This window comes from Mustelus asterias, chromosome 9 (genome assembly GCF_964213995.1).
Source record: "Mustelus asterias chromosome 9, sMusAst1.hap1.1, whole genome shotgun sequence".
Lineage (NCBI taxonomy): Eukaryota > Metazoa > Chordata > Chondrichthyes > Carcharhiniformes > Triakidae > Mustelus > Mustelus asterias.
Window position 1 is genome coordinate 29,441,794 of NC_135809.1, and position 25,448 is coordinate 29,467,241.

The 25,448-nt window shown below is 40.2% G+C and overlaps 1 protein-coding gene across 2 annotated transcripts in view; it reads right to left on the minus strand.

Annotated features, from left to right (window-relative positions):
• The window catches only part of foxp2 (forkhead box P2), a 417,384-nt gene that overhangs the window by 88,895 nt on the left and 303,041 nt on the right, over window positions 1-25,448 (minus strand). For both annotated transcript variants that reach the window (XM_078219889.1, XM_078219890.1), the window contains 4 exons: window positions 9,407-9,544; window positions 8,542-8,694; window positions 6,171-6,324; window positions 107-317 (listed from right to left, as the gene is read on the minus strand). In XM_078219889.1, the coding sequence (XP_078076015.1) occupies window positions 107-317; window positions 6,171-6,324; window positions 8,542-8,694; window positions 9,407-9,544 (656 nt within the window). The remainder of the gene's footprint in view (window positions 1-106; window positions 318-6,170; window positions 6,325-8,541; window positions 8,695-9,406; window positions 9,545-25,448) is intronic.

Sequence of the window (25,448 nt, forward strand, 5' to 3'; positions counted from 1 at the left end):
GACTTTCAGTAAATTAACCTCCCAAACCTACTATTTTGTGGGGTTAAATTTCTCCCCATCGTCCCCATGCGCTTGGAGGGCACTTTAATCTATCTGAGATATTTACCTATCCCTTCTTGTCGTGAGAACTGAAGCCTGTCCGTTCATTAACGAATGATGAGTTATTGGTGGTGATGCTTTGGAAGTGGTAGTGGAGGTAGTAGAGGAGGAATTATTGGTAGAGAGATCCAGCCCACCGTGCTTCAAAACGCCGTCTTCCATATTGTGCACCCCGGTCACTTCTTTCCAGAGCTGCTGAATCTCTGCAGGGCTTAAACCTGGAAAAGAAAATTACAGCACAGATACAGAAATGAATAAATAAGGGCTGCACAAGTTGGGTGCATTAGTCTATCTATTTTTCATGCCAAATGTGTATTGGTTCAACTACTTATGAACAATGACCAAATATTCACTTGAATTGTTATGCTTTTTCTTTGCTAACACCATTTATCATGACCTCAGCAAGCTCTTCTAATATAGCTATAAAAGTCCTTTGGGTTTTCCTGTCAAAGGCTGTGAACCTATGTAATGGTGTTTTGATAACTCAAGTGTGAGATTTATGGATTTCTTAACAGTAGTCCAAGTTTATACCTCTGATTGAATTCCAAACAATCAGCCCTCAATACCCAAGTTTTATAATGCCTTGCCTGAAATTTTGAACGGAGTACTCTGACACTATGATGAAGACACATTTTAGTGGATTTCTGCCTTTACAATCTGGGGTTTAAGCATCATCTGAGTGAAGTGCAAAGAGGAAAATAGATGATGATATACTTGTTACAGAGCTTCAACAAAAGGAAAATCAGGCAGTGTCTATTAGTGGCACACTATCTTTTCTGCTTGATTTTCTTCTCTGTTCTGCCTAAACAATGCTTAATGCTCAGTCAATAAACATAAAAAGTTACCTCATTAATAAAAGAAATTTTTAAAAAATCTTCATGGAATGTGGACATCGCTGGCAGGGCCAACATTTGTTGTTCATCCTTAATTGCCTTTAAGAAGATGGTGTTGAGATTTCTTCTTCAAGCACTGCAATGCATCTGGGGTGATGCTGTTAGGAATTCCAGGGCTCTGACCCAGTGATACAGTTCCAAATCAGGTTGGTGTGTGACTTGGAGGGGTACTCGTAGTTGTCAGTGTTCCCATGCTTCTTTTACTTTGTTCCTGTAGGTAGTAGAAGTTGCAGGCTTGGAAGGTGCTGGTGAAGTAGCCTTGATGAGATGCTGCAGTGCATCTTGTAGATGATATACACTGCTGCCAATGTGCACCAGTGGCAGAGGGACTGAATGTTTAAGGTGGTGGTTGAGGCGCTAATCAAGCAGGCTGCTTTGTCGTGGATAATGTTGAGCTTCCTGAGATTGTTGAAGCTGTATTCATCCAAGCAAGTGGAGAATATTCTATTATATGCCTGACCTATGCCTTTTGATTGGTGCACAGGCTTCGGGAAGTGAGAAGGTGAGTTACTTGCCACCCAACCTCTGACTTGCTCTTGTAGTCACAGTAATTATGTGGATGATCCAGTTCAGTTTCTGGTCAATGGTGACCCCCAGGATGTTGATGATGGAGTATTCAGCAATACTAATGTTGCTGAGTGTCAAGGGGAAAGGTCAGATTTTCTCTTGCCTGGAAATGATCATCATTTAATACTTGTGTATTTGTCACTTATCACCCCCAAAGTAAACAATGCATTCGGGAAGAGTTAGCTAATGGATGTGAACTAAGATGATGATAAAGGATCTGTGGGATGTAGTGAGGGATGGGATATGGATGAGTTTTGACTGAGTTGTAGATGTTTGAGGAAAGCTTGGGAAGCCAACAAAACAAACACTGAAGAAATCAAATTCAATGGTGCCAAAAGTGTGGGTTATAATTTCAACAGCAGTGATGGAGAGATGTGGTGAAGCCAAGTAATGATGAGGAGGTAAAAGCAAAAGGTGTTGGTGATGGATAGATGTGAGATGTATTAAAGCCATGCTCTTTGTCGATCCGGCAGTTGAGATGATGGCAGTTGTTGATTCATTCCAGGCTGTGTTCACACCCATAGCGTTTATTCATTTTCTTTCACCATACACTCGCCATGACTTGTATGGAAGTTCACTTTTCAACAATGGAACCTTCATTCCCACTTGTTTCATAATTATAGCCAAATACTTGAGTACTTTCTTCTTTTCCAGTTGTTTTTGAGCTTTTTGTTCAGCTCAGCAACAAGCTGAGTTGTTTCTGTTCAGAATTATCGATAGAACTCTTGTAGAAGTTTAACACCTTCACCTCGGATTTTAGTTACTTTCAGAATCTTCCATGCTCACTGATTACTCCTTATATTCTTTCAATTCATCTGCTAGATCCTCAGTCTGATCTATAGAATTTCCCTTTTCTGCTTTTAAAGTCTGGATTTGTTCTTCCATCATGCACATTCCATTCTTCATGTTGTTCAGATTGAACCAAAGTTCAAGAAAGTCATTGGTTTTGGTTGTTAATTCTGCTTTCAAGCAATTTCTTCTCTGTTCCTGGCATCTTGCACCATGCTTACTATAGACCTCTGATGCTTACAGTTCATCAAATTTTAATTGAAGGCCCATTTTTGCTGAATTTGTAGCTACAAGTTCATCATTTAAGTGTTTCATGTTCTCTTTCAAGGAGGCAACGTTCCAGTGTTCTCATTAGTTCTAATGTTTTTTTCATCATACTCATCTTTCCTAAGTGAAAGTTGATCCTCTATACTCATCAGTTTTTTCCTTGGTGAAATGTAATTCCTCTGTATTGTCATTCAAACTCACATTCCATCATTGTGTTTCTGCTAATTGCTTTTCAGACACCTCACACTCCTTTGTGAGAACGCCTGCTTTCTCTTGCCATTCTAAATTCTTGATTTTTATCACCTCATATATCTCTTTTGGAAATGTAATGTTTTCCAAGCTTCCTTCCAAATATCCAACTATTTTCCTCATCGCTCTTTTTTTGTACCTCTGTGACACCTCAAAAATTTGTTTGTTCAGATCTTGAACAGTTTTGCTCATTAAATTGTTTTAGAATCACATGTGTTTGCAAGGGTACAAGTTTGAATTTTGAGTTTCAGATTTTCAAATTCAGTTCTGATACAAACATTTTCCAAATTTATTTCATTTTCCTTTTGCAGCTGCTCACTGTGCACAGTCACCTGCTGCTGCAGTGCAGGTACTGTGTCTGGATTCCCGAAAATCTATACCTTTGAGATTTCTAGAAAGTACTCTTGTGTAATTTACTTGAGAATTGTCTTTTACCCTTTTGGTACTTTACTAGAGGTTTTTTCTGTGTTCCTTTTTTAGCTCTGTGGATTCTGAAATATGGAGATTAAAATATTCGTCAAAGGCTTTTAATATTTCATTGAACCTGGGTGAGGATTCATCAATGCACTACTTTACAATTACTTCATCAGCAAGTTTGCCAAAACAGTGTAAAAAGGTATTAATCTGGATTTTTCTGACTTTCTGCTTAGATTTGATGTCCTCCAATAGTTTAAAAAGTTCAAACTGATACGGTAAGTTGGATATTTGATCCATGATTAAAAAGTTTTGAAATGTAGATTCAAGTTTAAGAAGTTATAGAAATTCAAAATGGCACTGTCATTTGGTTGAATACAAAAGGTTTTCTTTAACCTTTCATGGGACATGGGTGTCATTGGCAAAGCCAGCATTTGTTGCTCATCCCTAATTGTCCTTGAACTAAGTGGCTTGCTAGGCCATTTCAGAAGGCAGTGTAGAGTCAACCACATTGCTGTGAGTCAGGAATCATATGTAGGTCAGGCCAGGGAAGGATGTGTGATTTCCATCCCCAAAGGACATTAATGAGCCAGATGGATTTTTAATGCAATCAATGGTAGTTTAATGTTTACCATCACTGAGACTGGCTTTCAATTCCGGATTTATTAATTGAATTTAAATTCCTCCAGCTGCTTTAGTGGGGTTCAAACCCATGACCTCAGAGCATTAGCCTCCTGGGTTACTGCATTACAAGTCCAGTGACATTAATACTCTGCCACAGTCTCTCTTGCATTTGCTGGTTTTGGCAGGCTCCCACTGCAATGGTGTTGTGCTCAGCTGCAGACTTCTCCGTTTCAGCGCTATATTTTAGGGTCGCGGAAGTATGGTCTTTAAAGCTGATTCTTTAGTTGGAATTCTTCTAAATTAATCAATAAACTATTTTTTTCTTTTTAGAGCAAGCTTGGATATGTTCAGGTTCCGATGGAGTTTTTGAGACAGTAATTTCTGACCACTGAACTACTTAAAAGTTTTTCAGGACTTGCTTTATCATGGAATTTAAAAACTTTCACTCATCCCTGCTCAGTCCACTGACTCCTCAATCTGGGAACTGAAGGTGGACTGCTAAGAGCTCCTATGGAGTTCTCTGCTGCAGTAAGGAATTTTACATTTCTGCCTTCAGCTTCCAAGCCTTTCTATTGAGCTTTCGCTTGGTGATTTTAGTCCACACTTTTGCTTCTCAAGCCTTTCTTCAGGTCACAATGCTTCTTCGACATTTTTTTAGTCCTATAGCATTTTAGTTTATCTCTGCAACTGCTGTGAGACTTTGGGTTTTTGCCACTTACTGCCACCATGTTGTAGGGTGTTGATTATCATTTAGTAGATCATACTGAAATCTTCATACTCTTAAGTAAGTTAACTGGATGCATTTAAGTACTATGTACATATCTGCAGTTAAGAGTCCCAGTTAGGAGCTGCCTCCTTGCTTACTTGAGCACATGGCTGTGTCCAACACCAGACTGACACCTAGGTGCAGGTCATGTGTTCTCGTACATCGTTGTGTGGGCTGCACTGTAGTCAGTCCCACATAAAGTCTATATGTGCCAGACTCTTATACTACAGGCCTGATTCCTGTTAACACCCATGCCACCCCGCTGGAAAAAAATCAGACCATGGGGGTGCTGAGTCAGGTTCACAGAGTTGACTCTGCATTCCTGAATCAGGAGTGAAAATTTTCACCTTACTCTCAGAATCACCTTCCCAGTTCTATTTCTATTTATGCTTCATTACAAGCCATCTTCTCAGTTGTAGAGGTTACCTACTGCAATGTAAAATCATCCATATTTTGGGAAACAAGATAAATAAAAGAGTGAAATGCGTATGGTATAAATGAGCAGATTAGAGTAGATTGCTGAAGTGATAACATGTTACGGTTAGCTTTTCTGGGCAGTCACTTCTGGAATCTATCGTGGATCAGTTACAGTTTTAAGCACAGTTCTTTTTACAACAATTTGACAGCAATAGCATTCAGGAAAATGAACGTCACTTAAAAAAACTCTGTCAAGCTTGCAATGAAGCATTCAAATGAACAAAATCTAATGTGAACCAAAATCATGATATTATTATTGTCCATTTCATAGTAAACTGATTTGAATCCATTTAGCTTCTAATTTGTATGATATATAATTTTTTAAAATGTCAGACTATTAAAAATGATCTTTTAGTACCAGCAACAGTGACAGCTTCTGCAGACTTGCTGGTACTGTTGGATGATACACTTCGGCAGACATAAGAAATTGGCTTGGTAACTGAATTGCTTGCAATATTATTGTACATCAGATTCAATTTATTGATTTTGCTCTTTGATTCAAAAGTTTCTTTACCAGGACAAAAAAGTAGAAAGTGAATCAATTTCCTTCTAATAGATCTTCATTCACTTTTAACATTCCAATATTTTGCTATTGCAAAAATTATGCACTGCATTTGTACACATTTATATAAATATTCACTTCAATTTTCTTGTGAAAGCTTTGAGAACCCAGCATTTTCTGCTTCCTGAAAGTTAGAGTCATATCCCTATTAAATAGAAACTCCAATCATAGCAAAAGCAAAATGATTGGGATGGTATTATTTGATCATCATGATAATTTACCCTAAATGTTTCCCGGAGGCAAATGTCACAATAGAAAGAAACAAGATTATTGCTATTGTACAGGTTTGCTTCTAACTTTTCAGATAGAACATTAATGTGATAATGCTCAGAATTTGCTATAAGTTTGCTGCATGTTATACTTTCAATATTTTAAATTTTATTTCGCACACTAAATAAATAGCGAAATCACAATATTGCAATAAAAGCTTCTGCAGCTTTCAGTAGGATTTACAATCCAGTACCTTGTGGCAGAGATTGGACTGAAAGGGACGGCTGTCCAGGCTGGATAGTAATGAGTCCCTGACGTTGTAAGTTCATCAAATGCTGTTGTTGCTGGATTTGTTGCATTTGGAGAAGCTGCTGTTGGAAGACAATCTGTTGGGCTGCCAACTGCTGCTGTGAAAACATGTATCCAATCATAAAATGTAAAACAGAAACTAAACCCACAAGAGATCAACAGTTGCAAATCTCATGACTTTAGAAGAACAATGTCCTTATCCAATACTGTTGATAAATTTAAGCGTTATGTATTTGTGATATCGGACACTATCAAAATATAAAATGCTTCTCTGATAAACAGTGGAATCTTATGCTTTTTGCCCCATGTAAGGTGTGCTAACCATCTTTGGTGTTGTTCTCACAGGGTGGATCATGCGCTCACTTTCAAAACAGACACCCAAGATCCACTTGCAATGGGTCATCTCCTTGTTCAGGATCATTAGAAAGAAAAACATAACTGGAATAAAATATAGCACAGGCTGCATTCAACTCTCTCTCTGCTGACTAAGGCACTTGTAATTATATATGTTCATCACTTCGGAATTTTAAAAAAGTTATTTCGGGATTTAACTATAAAACGTTCATTACAATATTAATTTCTGGGGGCACAGTATACAGTGATAGGAGCAATTTTGTGCAAGAATAAAAATCTTACTCAAAATTGTGTTTGATTAATACTTGTGTGTTTCAGTCCACTAACAAGAAACTCAGGTACATTTCTCCTTATGGTTTAAATTGACACCACTTTTGTTAACGAATGACTAATCTGTTTGTGTTCGGAGAGCAAAATGATCTGGAAGAGATGGGTACTATTTTCATCATGCTAATGTATACGCAGATGACATGATGTAACATTTCAATGATTTTTCTTATTAATTTTTTTCTTACTTATTAATATATGAACAAACCCAAAAGATTTGCCAAATGCTTTCCACGAACATGACATCTCTTTAACAAACATGTCATAAGCACTAATTTGTTAATACCACTCATATAAACCATGACAAAAACATGAATCCAAATACTTTCTTCAAATGCTTACTAAATGTTAACACATATTTTGTAAAGATTAGAACAACTAATTTCAGTTACCAAAAAAACCCCTTCAAATGCTAAGGTCACCTATAACATTACATTTATCCATGCCCATTGTATAAAATCTTCACAGCAGTAGATCTTTATAGTCAATGCTGCTTTTGCAGCTGAATAAGTTTAGTCCTTAGTGGCCCATGAATGTGGTCTCAAGTGATCTATTAGTAAACTGGGATGTAGCCCTCATAGCATTGCCCTGTTAGCTTTCTTTTCTTCTCTTGTCGGAATACATTAAAACTGGGAATACATTCAAGGCAGAGAAATGCCCTATTACAGGAAAGAGTCTAACTTCCAATTTTTTGAGGCATTACAAGACAAACTGGAGTTCTTGGGACTCAAGAGGATATGAGAAGGCAGTCACACTTCAGAGGAAGACAAGCTGCTGTGGAAGACCTTTTGCTTTAGTTTGGGGAAAAGCAAAACTTCTGATGCACTCACTGGAAAACAGACTGCATAATGGAGCAAGTCATGTGGATGGCCCAAAGCCTCAGGAGAAATAAGGGAGCAATTTCTATTCCATATTTGATGGCTGCATGAAATTCTGTTCACAAATCCAAACAGAAACAATGCCTCAGGAGGTCAACGCTGTTTCCTGTACGTTTGCATAATGTGTTTCTTGAAGACAATGTCCACGATACCTGCTGATCAATTTAACTACCTCAACATGTTTTGTTTGTATTATGTTTATATTTGATGCAGTTTGCTGACAAGAGCTAGGTAGGCCAGGGAAACAGGCCTGTCAGGTTGATTTATGAGCACATCAAACTGTAACTTTCTGCTCGCCAGTCCAAACCTACAGTAGCAGTTCATTAATCAGGGACCTGTGACTTTGAAGTCTATACTCAACCTGGGTTTTTAACAGTAGGCTAAATTTGCATGCTCTCTGAGCTGTACCTCTGAGGAAAAAACTGAGGCTCCCTCACCAACTCGGAATCTCTGTGACTACAAGATAATCAGTACTTTGTCCATCATGCGGCTTGCTCTTTGTACACTGTGATTCATTAGTGAACATTAAAAGACGGCAGCTTTGGATTATAACTCTTGAGTTCCATGCCGGAAAGGAGAGGAGTGTGAAAGTATTACTGTCATTGTTATTAGACTCAGCAAAATCTTAATAATGTACCTTTGACAACCAGAACCTTGTTATGGAAAAAAAATGTGATCTTATTCTCGCCTCTCCCCCGCCCTCCTTTCACCCCAAACTATTATGTAGGCAGCCTAGTTAGTTAGTCTGTAACCTACCTCTTTTGATTGCTTGCCTGGGTGCTGTTGTTGCTGCTGCTGCTGCTGTTGTTGCTGCTGCTGCTGTTGTTGTTGTTGTTGTTGCTGTTGTTGCTGCAAGAGCTGAAGATGCAACTGTTCCTGTTGTTTTTTATAGAACTCTTGAAGCTGTTGCTGAAAAATAATAGATACTGCTGTACAACATGGTGCCAAAATTAGAAGGGCGAAAAGGAATCGGAAGGTAAACTGAAGCAAATTTGTGTCTTTTTTTTTGAGACAAACCCCATGGTTAAGTTCTTAGCAGAAAGTTAATTAATCTGTCAGTCCATTCAGCTGGATGTCACAGGGCTGCAATTTCAAATGATATGACTGAACAGATCCTGAATATGGTTGTGCGGGATGCTATTACAATCGAAAACTTCTTATATTGCTTTTTCAGATATCACTTTTTTTTTTACACAGATATCTTCAGCTAACAGCGTGGCCTATGAGCTGCTTAATTGAATAAATAGCTGATAGGCAAAGCAGTTCATAAAATTCCAAACAATTTTAATGGTGATATCATGATAAGAAACAACCTGTGATTCCCTTGCATCAAAAATATAATAAATGCCAATAAATGCATTTAAACTTTTTTGCTCACGTTTTCAGTGGAGCTCTTACATGTTAAATGTATACTCAATAACGAACATATGCATGTTACTTAAAAAAAACAGAAAAGGTTGTTCTAGAAACTTTATTTAATGAATGCTAATTTTGGTAAAGCATATGCATTTGATTAAACTATCGTATTATAATACTGTACAATTGCAATTGGGCTTAATGAAACAATTTCAATTCTATGTGTGACTTGTCAAAAGCAGGTGTGCTGCGGGTGTTCTCGTACCTGCTGTAACATGACTGCTTGCTGCTGTTGAAGTAGAGCCTGAAGCTGCTGTGGGGACAGCACTTGCTGTTGAAGGATCTGCTGCATCTGCTGAGGGGTGATCACCTGGGGAGTCATCATGGCCACTGACACAGGCACCTGCTCCAGCAAGAGAGATTCACAACATCAAGCCAAACCAGCATTCTGCAACATGCTGCGTGCTTTGCTTGGTCTTGCAGCACTTGCAGAAGGGACAACATTTTCAAAAACGGCGAGATGCCCAGAATCAATGTTTGTCTTCTACCCTCAGCACAGACATGCTCCTACAAGATTTCTTGTGGCAATTACATTGTTTCCTTATGTGCTGTTATACTGTATGAGCAACACCTTGCAGTAAGAGATGGAGGAGTACAATGAACAGCTTTTTTGAGATACACTATTTGAAGGCATTGCTTGTACTAACCAGCTCATAATCTGAAAAGCTTGTCAACCTGCCAAGTTATTCAACCTCTGAAAAAAGCAATTACTTTCTTCCTTGAAAAGGCAAATACCTTCTAATATAAATAAAAAATCAGTGTAAACATTTTCTCTTTAACATTTTCTTACGGACGATTAAGAAAGTGATATGACAAATTCAGAAAATGAGTTATTATAGTAACAAGTGATTTAATCTGATATAATTTAACAACTTTTTCAATTTGAAGGTAATCATCGTTCAATGGCTTTTCAGCGGAGACTATTTTTAACTAAGAAACTGCATGTTAAATTTTTAAATTCCTTAGCAAAATCAACCCAAAATATCTGCTGTAAAATTACATCTAATACAAAGGACAATAATTTAGCACTTGAGAATCAATATATGAAATTATATTTGCATTTTCTTAAGCTTACCAGAAAAGCATTTCATTGCGGTTGGTTTTGCCAGGAACAATACAGGGTGTGTAAAGCTGACAAGTTACAACAAAGGACATGTATCATAAGCAGTTAACACTTTAAATAAATTAAAACCTTTTTTTTCTTGGACAATTGACACACAACCGACTGAAGGAACTATAACATCAAAATAAACCCTTACATGAAAATTAGTTTAATATGCGACATCTAAGTGTTCTGTTGCTAGAAAATTACAGCATCCATTAACAACACAGTTTAAACTGATGCTAATGTCCAGTCAACTGGGTGGTGTATTTTTGTGAATTGTTACCAAATGACTTACAATATAGTAAGTATTATAAACTATATGCATGTACTATGATACCAAAAACATACCCCTGAGGAAAAAAGAATTAGGAGCAGATTTCTGTTTTGGCTGCCTTGATGGTAACTTATGGAACAGATCACCTGACCTTTCTAGGACTCATCTAATTTTCATTCCAAATGACCAGACTAGCACCCAAGTCTGGCAATCAGTCAAATTGACAAAACAAAGTTACCCTTATAATGCACTGAATGCTTTTGAGGCCCTACAGTTGCCCACAGAACCCCAACCTGTCTCAGTGTTTGTGCATCTAATCACTATTCAGGGGCCTATCCCAAAAGTTGTACTTGTCTTTGCCAGGAGAGAACAGGACTGAGTTCAACTGAAATGCCCTGAAGGCTCAAACATGCCCAATTTGGTGAGGGTTGAGGTGGGAGGAGGGAAGTGATTAGAATCAATATAGCCACGCGCTGAAGGAACCAACACATTCAGGAGAGAAGTGAGGCCAACGTTGGTGAAAGAAATAAAAAATGCACAAACACGCTTGTCTTAACTTCACATTTTTCATGAAGTTTTAATTTGCTACTCTGTAAAAAAAAGTCTGTTTTAAAATGCTATAAATATATATAAAAACAGCACAATGTGAGCTAAGGGAGAAAGTAGTAACACTATAGCACTTATCACACATTTTACTTTTTCAAGTTAAATATCACAATCAGCTCTAGTTCCTAATAGCGTCTTAGTAATAGTAAGAAATCTAAAAATATAAGTATGAGACTCCTGGTGATGGTTTACTATACTCAGGCACAGGATGAACTTAGCCACATAAAACATTAGTCATTAACCTGTAAAATGGGCAATGGCTAGTATCAGGAAGGACATGAATAATGCCAACAATCATTCTAAGGATTCATGTATGCTATCTGTTACATGTCTGTAATTGCTTATTTCCGACTGCAACTAAAATATACAATACAACAAGAATTTGCTTGTATAAAAAAAACTGATACTCGGACAATTAAGGAAAATAATATAACAATGTTATGCCACTGCTTTAGCATTATCACTGGTGACACTATGGACAAGTGTTTAAATAAATGCCATAACATGTATATGACAAGTAATTATGGCTGCAGTCCAGTTTTAAGGTTTATATTATGCTTGCAGATCAAAGATTCCCAACAGTTTGTGAAAGTCTGAACCCTCAATTAAAATCCCGCAATCTCCTCCTGTTATTTTCTACATCATTCTTTGGGATGGGAGGGGCAGAGTTGAAGACATCTTGCAATTTCAGATAATGTACGAACATGGAAAATATCACATGTAAAGATCCACATACTGGGCGGGATTTTCTGCACAAACCGCCTCGTGTTTGGCGGCAGCAGGATCTTCCGGTCCCGCCCTCGTCAATGGTGTTTCTTATTGAATGCACCCCTCATCACCGGGAAACCCGCGGCAGGGCTGCACCGTTGGCGGGACCGGAAGATCCCGCCGGGGTGAGCTGCCAGAAAGTTCCGGATCATGGTTCAGAGGGTATCTGAATGTTTTCCATTGGACAGATTTTAACTCAGAACAGGTTTCCAGCAATAAACTGCCCCGGTGAGTTAATCTTCCATCCAGCAAATACCGGAGGAGGACACAGAAAATTATTTCAACTTCCAGCCCTTCCATAAATGCCACCGGCATGAGGGGACAGAGAAGCTGCCAGCAGGGATTACTTGGCCTACTGTCAGCTTCCAGGTAAGTGACAGGCAGGGGCGAGGGGTATTGAGAGGGTTTTATGGAAGGCAGGATGGGTTGCACTTCTCCGAAGGTGCTTGAAGATGCACTGCTACTGCTAGGGGCTCCAGGAAGCAAAGTTTTGCACTCAACTAAATGGACTCTGCAGCCTGCAGCTTCTTTTAGTTTGGAGGGGGGTGGGGGGGGGAGGGGGGGAGGGTAAACCGCTGTGGATTCCCTGCTCAGGCTTCTGGTAAAATTGTATCAGGATCCTGTTGATACAATTGGAGCCCAATTTCATAGTGTCATAGAATTTTACAGCAAACACTGAAAGAGGCCCTTCAGCCCATCGTGTCCACGCCGGCCATAAAGCACCAGTCTATTCGAACCCCATTTTCCAGCATTTGGCCTGCAGCCTGGTATTTCAAGTGCTCATCTAAATACTTCTTAAATGTTCTGAGGATTCCCACCTTTCCCACACTTTCAGGCACTGAGTTCCAGATTCCCACCAGCTCCTAGGGTGAAAATGCTTTCCCTCAGATCTCCCATTAACCTCCTGCCCCTGAACTTAAATCTATGTCCCCGGTTACTGACCCCTCTAAGGGGAAAAGTTCCTTCCTATCCACCCTATCAATGCCCCTCATAATTTTATACACCTCAAATCAGGTCCCGCCCCTCGGCCTTCTCTGCCCCCAGGAAAACAAACCCCTGATTTGAATAAATTTATGAAGGTCTTGCTAGATTTTGGCAGGCATCTTATGCATCTGCAAAACCTTGGAGTTTAAATTCAGAAATGGTCAGGGTGAGAGCAGCTAAGTAACCTACTCCTGTTTAAACTGCCCACCCATTTAGTTCCCGCCAGGTGGATGGGATTAAAATTGACCCCTGCATGTTAAGTAAAGACAATAAATACTTTTCCTCCATTCTGCAAAATGAATGTGGAATAGATTGGCTGCCTTTTTAGTAGCTTTGAACTATCCTTGTGAATTTTGTATCAGATCATCTTAAAGCAATTTCTACCAGGCAAAAAATAGACTGTTCATCCAATCTTACTTTTGATGCTATTTATGCAACGTAATATGCTGTGCAATATGTGAAGAGGTCAAAATGAAACTTGGAACCCCTCTCTTGCTAATAAAGCTGCTCAGATTATTTTACACACATCTTCACTTTAGGCCTTGACATGCCCTTGTTGTTCTTTTCTCTCAAAGCTAAAGTTCTTCTCTTTGATTAGCTGAAACATTTGCATGGTCACTACACATTTTTCATTTTATAAGTCATTATGCATTAGCAGTCTTGATCGCCTAGCTTGACTAATCCTGATGAACTGAAATCACAGCTGAAGGTCAAACTACATCCCACTGCACATTCATATTCAAACAAATCTACAGCATTGTTCCTGGAGTCCTAAAACTTGGTGAATTAGAGCCAGCAGATTTTTGATCTTACCATTTAAACCTTAGCCCTTGTCTGAAACTTTACATTACAGAAGCATTTACTGAACTGGCAAATGCCCACAGTCTAGTATTTATATTGTCACATCAAAAGCATTTAAAACGAATGAATAAATTAATTAGAACCTTTAAGTTTCAAACACAAACACTGTGGATACAGTTTCGCTGATGAATGTTGCTATAGATAAGTGAGCCTGGGACAAGATACTACGCCCAGTTACAATGTGTAGCTTTAATCTACCTTGATTATTAAATAATTTTGATACATGTCACTGCAATGTTAAGGTACGTTTCTAATTCACATTACTAGCTTGACATCAGTTGCTAAATGTTCAGCACTACTCACTTCAGTTTTTCTGAAAAATGCATTTCTAAATTGTTGGTTAAAAAAAAACAAAATATTCTAATACGGTTGCCACAAAACATAAAACTGTCCCAATAAAGCTGACTCTCTTTGAAAACCAAATACTGTAAACATGGAATTTAAGCTTCTTTTGTTCAATCGCTGTCTTTCTAGCAGATTGATGGATGATAATCATCTTAATTTCACTTGCTCTTCAAAACAAAAGCTATAGAAGGCAACACAAGACACCAGCCCATTCATTTTAAGACCTGCATAATGCTAATTCCAGCATTTATCTGCATGGTTTTCTGCCTGATGTATCAGAGCGAGAGAGATGAAAGCAGATAAGTAATTGCTCTCCTGGTTCTTATTCTTCACTGACAACCCATAAATTTAATTTTACACACACATTCATTTACATTTTCAAGTATATGACATGATAATTGCTGGAATATAACACCTCCATTCCTGTAGATACAGCATTGAGCTGACTGACAAGTGTGGTGAATAGAGAGGAATAGAGGTTGAATTGCAGTAAATTTTACTTCTAAAGATGAGGCTATGAAGGGCTAACAGTAATAAGCATTTTCAAACTAATCTTACTGAAAACATTCTCACATAAAGGGAACAGTTTAGCATCAACTATCCCATTCTCAGTACCTCTGCTTTATTTCTGTACACATCTGAATTACTATATTGAAATAATCAGGTAATTGATGCTAAATTTGCTGTCAGAATTTAGAAAATTAATATCTACTGTCAACTGAAATGCATTTTGTCCTAAGTTTATTTTATTTGTACAATATCCTTAATGTACTGCCGTTGTGCATGAGGATTTTTGAAACATGCCACTTTATAAAACATCAGTAAAAAACAAATAATTTTCTCAAATACTATCTTTTCTTTGCCATTTTATTTCCTGCAGGAGTGCATTTTGGCTTTCTAAAAATATAAAAGACTACAAACTGACTTGCTATTCTGTGGTTCCAAAGACAAGTTCAAGAATGGAACAAAGCGCTCCAAATTGGATCCTGATGAGAAAACATCACCAACTTCTCAGAAGAATTTCAGATCATTAAGATGCTCTTGCTGCGGTTGGAGTCACTGATGAGGCACTCTAACTGACAGAGGTCAACTTCAATGGAGGCAGGCAGGAAGAAAAGGGAAAACTGAGGTAGATTTACTGTGAACCTTGTACCAAGAGGCTCGGCAATTACTCTGTCTGAATACCGACGGCTAATAACAACGGATCAAAGATTGGATAGCTATCCAAGAAGCCCTCTAGTCTGCTGGCTTGCATGTTTTTTCACATGCAGCTCTGTTTTTTCACATGCAGTTCTGTTTGGAAAAACATCAGAAAGACAATGCATTGCAGTCAGAAAGACCATAACCCAGCTTGTTTTGTACTTTCGACAAAAACAATGTACAGAGCATTAATGTAATTCGATGGATCAACTTCTCTGTACAATAAACGGAAAATTTAATCTTTACGTTGTTTCAGAGGGGCAAGACTGCTTTTCTTGACAGATTAAGGTGCCTTGCCCATCCCCAAATGATAAGAAAACTGAAGAGGTGCTAATGACCACAGTCACCCTCTCTCAAAATATGAACGTCTGGGTTGTCTAGCAGTTAGTAGTTCTTTTCATGTTTTTAACCTTCTAAAAATTCAATAGCAAAAATGATTCAAATTATTTTGAGGGAGTTTCAACTTATGGAGTGTTAAATACCGAGCATGAATAAGCCAGTTCCCAACAGAACTAAACACTGTAATACGTATCAAGGAAGCTTTCAGAATAAAAACATGTGGCAATACTGTATCTTACAGACTTTAAATAATGTATCCGATAACTATTATAAAACTTGACAGATATCCTTCTAGATATGGTGGCATTTCTGGATGTTTGTTTCTTGTTTGAATGGTTTATGGCATTTTAGTTACTAGTGTGCATAATACTAGTAAGCACTTCGTCAGATCAAACTTTTAAATCACTAAAAAGGTTCGCAAACTGAAATAGATGCCCCAATAAATAACAAATCAAAACAAAAACACTGCTTTTCCTCATGTCCACTTTGAAAATGAGATAAATCTGTATTTTTACAACATTCTACGAGTTACACTTGTTTTGGTTACCATGTTTAGCCATGGACCAATTACAATTCTTGCTCCACAATTATTGTTTCATACTGGCTTTCACTCAATCTTTTTTTTTTAAGGCTACCTGCAGACAGATAATGAGTTCTGCCAGACTTACCTAAACCATCATGTATTAGTGAAAGACATGAGGACTGCATTTCAGCTAAATATGGCAGGTTCCACACATATCTCACTGTCTTTCACTATCACTTTACAGCAGCTAGTTTCACTTGGAGGTTTGTGATGCTACAGGTAATGTGAAGTCCATTAGGTCGTACTCTTCATAGTATGACACACAGTAAATTACAAGTGCTTCAAGCAGCTCAGTGAATTACAGTTCATCACTTTCAAAAGGTTTTCCACTACAAAGCTACAAAGATATATCAGATCTGGCAGTTAGAATCCAATTAACACTCTGGTCACAGTAATCAGATTGTACATGTAGAACTAGCATAATTCTTTTATTGCTCCCGTGCATTTATACAGGTAAATTTTGTTACTGTTATTCCTGCATCTTTAAACTAACACAGTCAATTGACGATAGGTTAAAATTCAGGTTATATTGGACAACTCCAATGTAACTCTCAGTTCCAACAATTCATATTACTTATAGGTATTGCTACCTGCAAAATGATTTGTTTTCTCGAGGTTTACTTCCACTTGACATCAACTGCATGCTATTAGATGTCTACAAAAAGAATTGCAAGCAATTTTAACAGAGTATCCTATTTACAAGAATCTGAGATTTTTCCGTAACCAGCAACTGATTATAGGGTTTCCCAAAAAAATTCTCCTGATGCAGACTTGTACAATGTAACTGACATATTAAATGACATTTACTTGCTTACAGCAAGCACTTGTCAAACCAAACCACTTACTGCAGCACCGTTTGTGATACCCACGACAGAATTCAGTGGCATTTAGGTTTTGTTGGTACATATTTCTTCCATTAAAATAGGAAGATATGAAACAGCTGTTGACAATACAGTCTGCTGGGAATGAATCAGGTTATGATGAACTCAAAAAAAAATGTCATTGAAATATTTAAAAACTAACCCAATAAACAAAACCAGGCTGTTTTTGAAATGTGATTAGAACTTTTCTACAGTCAGAGGGTACTTTCAACAGTAATCTTTTGGGGGTCAACATAAACTTTTGAATTGCTGTGAAGAATTAAAGGGGTATTTTTTAACTCTCCCCACCTGGTGAAAACCATGTTTGATGGGCTGTTAAAACCATCCAGTCGACACACCTGCCACGGCCTGCAAGCACCTTGCCATCTCCAATATTAACTAGCTCTTTTGAGCAGGTGACAAGGACACCAGCCTAAAGCGAGTGAGGTTCTCCCATGAATATGCAGATTGGGATACGGTGCCTGGATGTTTTAACCTGCAACTGAGCGTGAAAGCCGCGGTAATTTTCCCACCAGAGAAAAACTGTGGGATGAGGATCCAGGACAAGGTAAGTTGTCTTTTATTTTCCTTGCAGGCTGGAAGTAGCAGGAACGCTTATCTGGGTTCATAGGAGCGCAGGAGCAGGCCATTCGGCCCATTGAGTCTGCACCAACAACAATCCGACCGACTCCGGCCCTATCTCCGTAACCTCACATATTTAACCTGCTAATTCCCCTAACACGAAGGGGCAATTGAGCATGGCCAATCAACCTAATCCACACATCATTGGGGTATGGGAGGAAACTGGAGCAACCAGAAGAAACCCACGCAGATATGGGGAGAATGTGCAAAGTCCACACAGACAGCCAACCGAGGCCAGAATTGAACCTGGGTCCTTGGTGCTACGAGGTTGCAGTGCTAGCCACTGCGCCACCCCAGAATGATTGTGGAGTCTTCCACTGCTCCAGGCTCTGCCTCTGCCCTCCTGCAAGGAATCATTTTCCAGAGGGTAGATTGGAAATTTCATAAAATAGAAATTCTGTCATTTGCGAAACATAATTTTAATATAGTTTAGTGTAGTTCCATCATGTGCAGTTCCAGACTGCCTTCCTTTTCCATATACATGTAGGTTAAAAAAATGTCATTTTCTGCTGGGGTTCAAAATTTGGAGAGGTTAGGAGCCAAGAATTGCTGATCTGCAGATAAATAATGAACTAATAACGAACCTCATGATATGGAATTAGCTACAAATTATCCTCAGGATGTAACTATTCACAACAATTATACCTGAGGTCTTTCAGTGAGAGGCTGGATACATGCTGCTCCATCTTAGCAATAAAGTAATAAATGATACGCTGCATCACATAATAACTGTGTTCTTCATTACAGCAACTCTGCTTACTTACCATAGGTAGTACATCAACAAATTGGGGAGATGGTGGTGGCATCGTGGTAATGTCACTGGACTATCACTGCAGAGACCCAGGCAATGCTCTTGAATTGTGGGTTCAAATCTCACCATGGCAGCTGGTGGAATTTAAATTCAATTAATAAATCTGGAATTGAAAGGTAGATGGCAACTGTCATCTGGTTCATTAATGCCCTTTTGGGGAGGGAAACCTGCCATCCTTCGCTGATCTAGCCCACATGTGACTCCAGGTCCACAGCAATGTGGCTGACTCTCAAATGGTCTGAGGTCAACAAATAGCTGGCCTTAGCAGTGATGCCTACATCCCAAGAATGAATAAATTTTAAAAACCTACAAGGTTTACAAGATTACAAGCTAGCTGCTTGACTAAGTGTCTCTGCTTGGACAGATTTGGTGGACATTTGGCCAAGATGCCCACTAAAATATGGTCAGAATTTTGTCAGAATTCCAGCTGAAGTACCTTCAGACTGCATTTTTAAAAAATGAGCAAACAAACTTCACCCCATAGAAAAGCACCTCCTGTTGGTGGATTAGAGAATAAGCACTGACGGTCCAAACCATTCTCATCTCTCAGCTGAAGGCACAAAGCAGTGCCAGAGATAAAACTGTTTTTTTTAAGACTTTCACAATCTTGCCCAGTTAAAATCAGGATATTGAAAAACTGAACAGGACTGCTTCTTTAAAAATGGATAAATAACAATGAGCCCCAGATCTTTTGGTCAGCCCAAAGGAACTGCCCATTTTCAGCTGGGATCTCTGATCCTGGCTGAAGCAGAAATGGGCCAACATAGCCTCCCTAAGTTAAGTCCAATGAGCAGAAAGGGTCGTGAGCTTCAGGTTTTTAGGTGTCCAGATCACCAACAACCTGTCCTGGTCCCCCCATGCCGACACTATAGTTAAGAAAGCCCACCAACGCCTCTACTTTCTCAGAAGACTAAGGAAATTTGGCATGTCAGCTACGACTCTCACCAACTTTAACCGATGGTATGGCTCCTGCTCTACCCAAGACCGCAGGGAACTGCAAAAGGTCGTGAATGTAGCCCAACCCATCATGCAAACCAGCCTCCCATCCATTGACTCTCTCTAAACTTCCCGCTGCCTCGGCAAAGCAGCCAGCATAATTAAGGACCCCACGCATCTTGGACATTCTCTCTTCCACCTTCTTCCATAAGAAAAAGGATACAAAAGTCTGAGGTCATGTACCAACTGGCTCAAGAACAGCCTCTTCCCTGCTGCTGTCAGACTTTTAAATTGACTTGCCTTGGATTAAGTTGATCTTTCACTACACCCTAGCTATGACTGTAACGCTACATTCTGCACTCTCTTGTTTCCTTCTTTATGAACGTATGTTTTGTCAGTATAGCACGCAAGAAACAATACTTTTCACTGTAAGTTAATACATGTGACAATAATAAATCAAATCAGGAGAGTCAAAGGAAGGAGAGGGCACGCTTCCTTTTTATGGTGCTAGCTGCCGCATTCAGTAATTTTTAAATCCTCAAGCCTTTTAATGAATGCGTGTGAGAGAGTGAATGAGTGTGAGAGAGTGAATGAATAGATGAGTGAGGGGTGGCATGGTAGCACAGTGGTTAGCACTGCTGCTTCACAGCTCCAGGGACCTGGACTCGATTCCCGGCTTTGGTCACTGTGTGGAGTTTGCACATTGTCTGCGTGGGCTTCCTCTGGGTGCTCCGGTTTCCTCCCACAGTCCAAAGATGTGCGGGTTAGGTTGACTGGCCATGCTAAAATTGCCCCTTAGTGTCCTGGGATGCGTAGATTAGAAGGATTAGCGGGTAAAATATGTAGGGATATGGGGGTAGGGCCTGGGTGGGATTGTGGTCAGTGCAGACTCAATGGGCCGAATGGCCTCTTTCTGTACTGTAGGGTTTCTATGATGAGTGAGCGCATGGGTGAGTGGGTGAGTGAGTGAGTGAGGTGAGTGAGTGAGGTGAGTGAGTGAGGTGAGTGAGGTGAGTGAGGTGAGTGAGTGAGGTGAGTGAGGTGAGTGAGGTGAGTGAGGTGAGTGAGTGAGTGAGTGAGGTGAGTGAGGTGAGTGAGGTGAGTGAGTGAGGTGAGTGAGGTGAGTGAGTGAGTGAATGGGTGAGTGAGTGAATGAATGAATGGCTGTGTTGGGAGAGAGAGGACAGAATTCTCTGAAAAGAAAACTAGTGTCATAACAGCGAGAATAATGGAGTGATCCCCACCAGTCTCTCAGATGCGCTCCGCACCGCAATCCCCCCCACACTCAGTCACGTTTTTGTAGAGTTGGGAGTTTCATGTTGGTACTGTGGGGGCGGGGAAACAGCGACATGCTGGTGACTCCGGCTTCAAGGTGCTTAGGCGCCGTTTCACAACAGCACCCTGATCTCACAGTGCAATGGGAGGCCCCCGCCCTCCCCCTCTCTCCACCCACCCCCACTGTGGCATGTTTCTCCACCCCTTCCCTGACATGGGCCACTGGCAATGGGGGTTTTCCTTACGTGCCCCCCTGCCTGACATCCAACTTGCCCCCACCATGACTCCTGACATACCTCCCCACCCCCCTTCATGAGCCCTGACGTATCCCCATCAGGATCAGCTTCATGATCCACCCCTGCATTGCCCCCTATCACAGCCCCTACAGGCCCATCCCCTGGCATAGTGGCAGCGCCCAACAGCACTGCTGGAGGGTCCAGTGGGCAGCGCCCGTGTGCCAGGTGGACACTGCCCGGTTACGTCTCTGACCACCCAGGGGCTTCAATGGCTTCTGAGCCCCCTGGCATAACCAGCGTGCCAGGTCTCCACTAGAGGGGACCAGTATTGTCTCTATTATTGTGCCGGGCCGGAGACTTCCGTGTGCTGGGATTTTAACAGGCTACGCATATGTAAAACTTACTTTAAATATGCTAATCAGTTTCACATCATTCCTGAGCGTAATCCAGTTTGCACCATTAGGAAAGGGCTGGTTGAATTGCAATCTGTTTGGTGCTGTGCGGGAATCAGACTTTTAGGCCCGTACGCTATACTCCAGGATCAGTGTGAATCATAGAAACCCTACAGTGCAGAAGGAGGCCATTCGGCCCATCGAGTCTGCACCGACCACAATCCCACCTAGGCCCTACCCCCACATATTTTACCCGCTAATCCCTCTAACCTACACATCCCAGGACTCTAAGGGGCAATTTTTTTTTTCAACCTGGCCAATCAACCTAACCCGCACATCTTTGGACTGTGGGAGGAAACCGGAGCACCCGGAGGAAACCCACGCAGACACGAGGAGAATGTGCAAACTCCACACAGACAGTGACCCGAGCCGGGAATCGAACCCGGGACCCTGGAGCTGTGAAGCAGCAGTGCTAACCACTGTGCTACCGTCCCGCCCCAGTGTGATCTGCTAACAGCGTGGTGAGGTTGGAGAATTGTCCCCAGAACATGGGTCAGTGAGCGCGGGTGAGTGACTGAGAGGGTGTGAATGAATGGGTGAGTGGGCATTGGGATTGGGTGAGCAGTCAGGTCAGGAAGGTGGTTTGGTCAAGGGGGTTGGTTGGGCACTTGTTTTGAGTGGGTAGTCAGGTCAGGTGGTCGAGATGGGTGGTCAGGTGGGGATCTGTTGGTTTGGGTGGGCGCTCAAGTCAGATGGGGTAATCAATCAGGTGGGCAGTTGGGTTGGTGGGAATGGTCGGGTGGGTAGTCAGGTCGGGCTCATTGGGTCAGGGACCAGTGGTGGGAAAGACAGTTGGGTCAGGTCGGGTCGGGTCAAAGAATGAAAGGTGATTCCATTGAAACTTACAAAATATTTACAGGGCATGACAGGAAAAATGTCACAATGTCTCCCCTAGCTGATCAATCTGGAAACAGGACACATAATCTCAAGATAAGGGGCAAGCTACTTAATACTGGGAGGAGGAGGATGATGTATCTTTGAAATTCGCTACCCCATGGCTGTGGAAGTTCAATCATTGAGCATGTTCAAAACAGAAATTGATTAATTTCTGGATACTAACATCAGGCGATAGGGAGATGGTGAGGAAAAATGGCACAGAGTAGATGATCAGACATGATCAGTTTGAATGGCACAGCCAAATGGCCGACTCCTGCTCCTATGTTCTTATGGGTCGGGGTGTTGGTTGTGGTGCTCAGTTCAGTTACAATGGATAATCTCCGAAATAGACCAGCTATTAGCCAGTGTAACATTTCCTGGATAATTATCCGGCAAAGTCCTGCATATCTGGCCCATGTCTCTGGCACTGAGTTCAGTATTGGAGACATTCATGGAGTGTCCTAGACACAAATCAGCTCATTGAAAGTTTAAACTTCCCGGGCAAATATAGAGCATGTGCGCACACCAGAACATCTGCAGGGTCCTGACACAATGCAAACCAAGTCCAGGTTTTGCTGCTCTGGATTTCAAGAAAAATGGGTCAATATGTTGGAAAATAGTTGTGTGCTTCAGAACATTATATGCAATGACACGGGGGTTCACAGCTAGAAGATGTTTATTAAGAACCCGCAAGGGCAATGCACCTGACACATTATGCAGATACTAACATAACATATATTGATGAGTACAGCAGAAAGTAGGATACGAACTTACCCTTCACAGGCATTTTGAATTTACATTTGTGCTTTGTAGAGATGCATTAATGTATGTATAAGCTACATTTTATAATCTCCATTACTGCAAAATACACTTCATTATTAAACGGATTTGTTGAAACACATGCACGCTCAACTTGAGAGACTCGGTGACATAGTGAATCCAATCAAAGGATGGGTAATGCACTATAAGTCACCTCTCATTAATGGGTGAAATAAATTTCAGGACATATTAATGAACCTGAATATGTTCACCATATTATGCACAATGTAGTGCGTCCAAAAATAAATTAATACTGTACATCTCAAAGGTCACAGACAGTATAAAATAGGCATGTGTATAAATCTGCCCCCATATATTGCACTTTTGCTCCTGTTACACAGACCAAATTATGATGCTGTTTTACCTTGAACCGGCAATGCAATTTTCAAACAATTGGGCAATATTATGTTGCGTTTACTTCTGAAAACTTATAAACACTGCATCTTTAGACACAAACAGATTTCATGTTACTCTATAAATGTATTCAATCTAAATTAACACATAATGATCCAAATATTGTAAGAGTGCATTTTTGCATTCTATTAAGGGAAGTCCACAATGGTCAGATGTTACAAAAAGCCAATCGAAAAAGATGGAATTTGTTTATATTTGTAACAACTTGCAAACATGTAACATAATAAAATGTCTCAAGAGACTTTGCAGCAGCATAAAGCAAAGTGACACACAGCTGTACAGGCCAAAAGCTTGGTCAAAGAGGCAGGTTTTTAAGGAGCGCTTTAAAGGAGGAAAAAGAGGAAGAGAGGCTGAGAGGCCAAGAGGTTGAGGGTGGAAATTCTGGAGCTTAGGCCCAAGACAAATGACGACAGTGGTCAGATTTATACAAGCACAGATGTCTTGGAGTGTTGCGGGGCTGGAAGGGACCCCAGATATCGGGAGGGAAGTAGCCCTGAAAGAATTTGAAAACAAGGATGACAATTTTACAACTGAGGCATGATTTAACCAAAATGGAGATGCATTTTTATAAATCCAGAGGTGGTGATTATTAGGATGCGGATTTGTTTTGGAAAGAAAAAGTAACTTTTGACATGTACTGTGTATAAATTGTATCCTCTGTTACTATAACCATGATGCATTGCCCATTGACATCCCTCACCATGACCTTTCTGACATAATCTACCACACCGATCCATTGACTTTTGGCAGGAATTTTCAGTCGCACCATCCAGCCTAAAAATTTACATTGGGTAGAAGTGCACAATCACCAAAAGTAATGACATAGGTTCACAAGGTCATAATAGCAAACCAAGTACTAGGCTTTAGTTCTAAAAGGATATAACTGAAAAGTAAAGAGGTGATGCTGAATTTGTATTGAACCTTTGTCAGATCACACACAGGAATACTACGTGCAATTTTGGTCACCATATTACAGGATATGGTCGGTGTAGACTCAATGGGCCGAATGGCCTCCTTCTGCACTGCAGGAATTCTATGATCTATGATTCTATGATATTGTTAAAAAAAAACATAGAGAGGCAAGACACTTCAAAAAATGATTTACAAAGATGATGCCAGCAATATGGGGCATAACTAACAGGAAAGGATGAACAGGCTGGATTTCTTTTCTCTTGGAAAGAGAGGGCCGTGGAATGACTTAATGGTCGTCTTTAAAATAAGGACAGGTTTTGATGAGTAAAGATAAAGAAAATGGTTCCATTTGCATGGAACAGCAAAACTAGAGGACATCAGTATAAAACCAAAAAATCCAATAGGGAACTCAGAAGAAGCTTCTACCAAGAGAGTGGTGAGAATGTGGAACCCGTTACCACAGGGGATAGTTGAAGTAAGTAGGACAGATGCATTTAAGGATATGTTAGATAAGCACATGACAGAGCACAGAATAGAGTGTCCTGCGGATAAAGTTAGATGATGAAAAATGGGAGGAGGTTTGAGTGGAGTATAAACATCGACATGGACTAGTTGGGCCAAATGTCCTTTCTCAATGGCCCGTTTCTGTGCTGTATGTCCCACATAACATAATATGTATTATATAATGTTAGGAGAAAATGGTGGCATAGTGGCAATGTCACCAGACTAGCAACCTAGAGGCCCAGGCTAATATTTTGGGCTCATGGATTCAAATCTCACCGTGGCAGCTGGTGGAATTTAAATTCAATCAATGAAATACAGCATTGAAAACTATTCTCAGTAAATGCAACCATAAAACTATTATTCATTGTTGCACAAACCCATCTGGCTCACTAATGTCCTTTAGGGAAGGAAGTCTGCCGTCCTTACCTAGTCTGGCCTACATGTG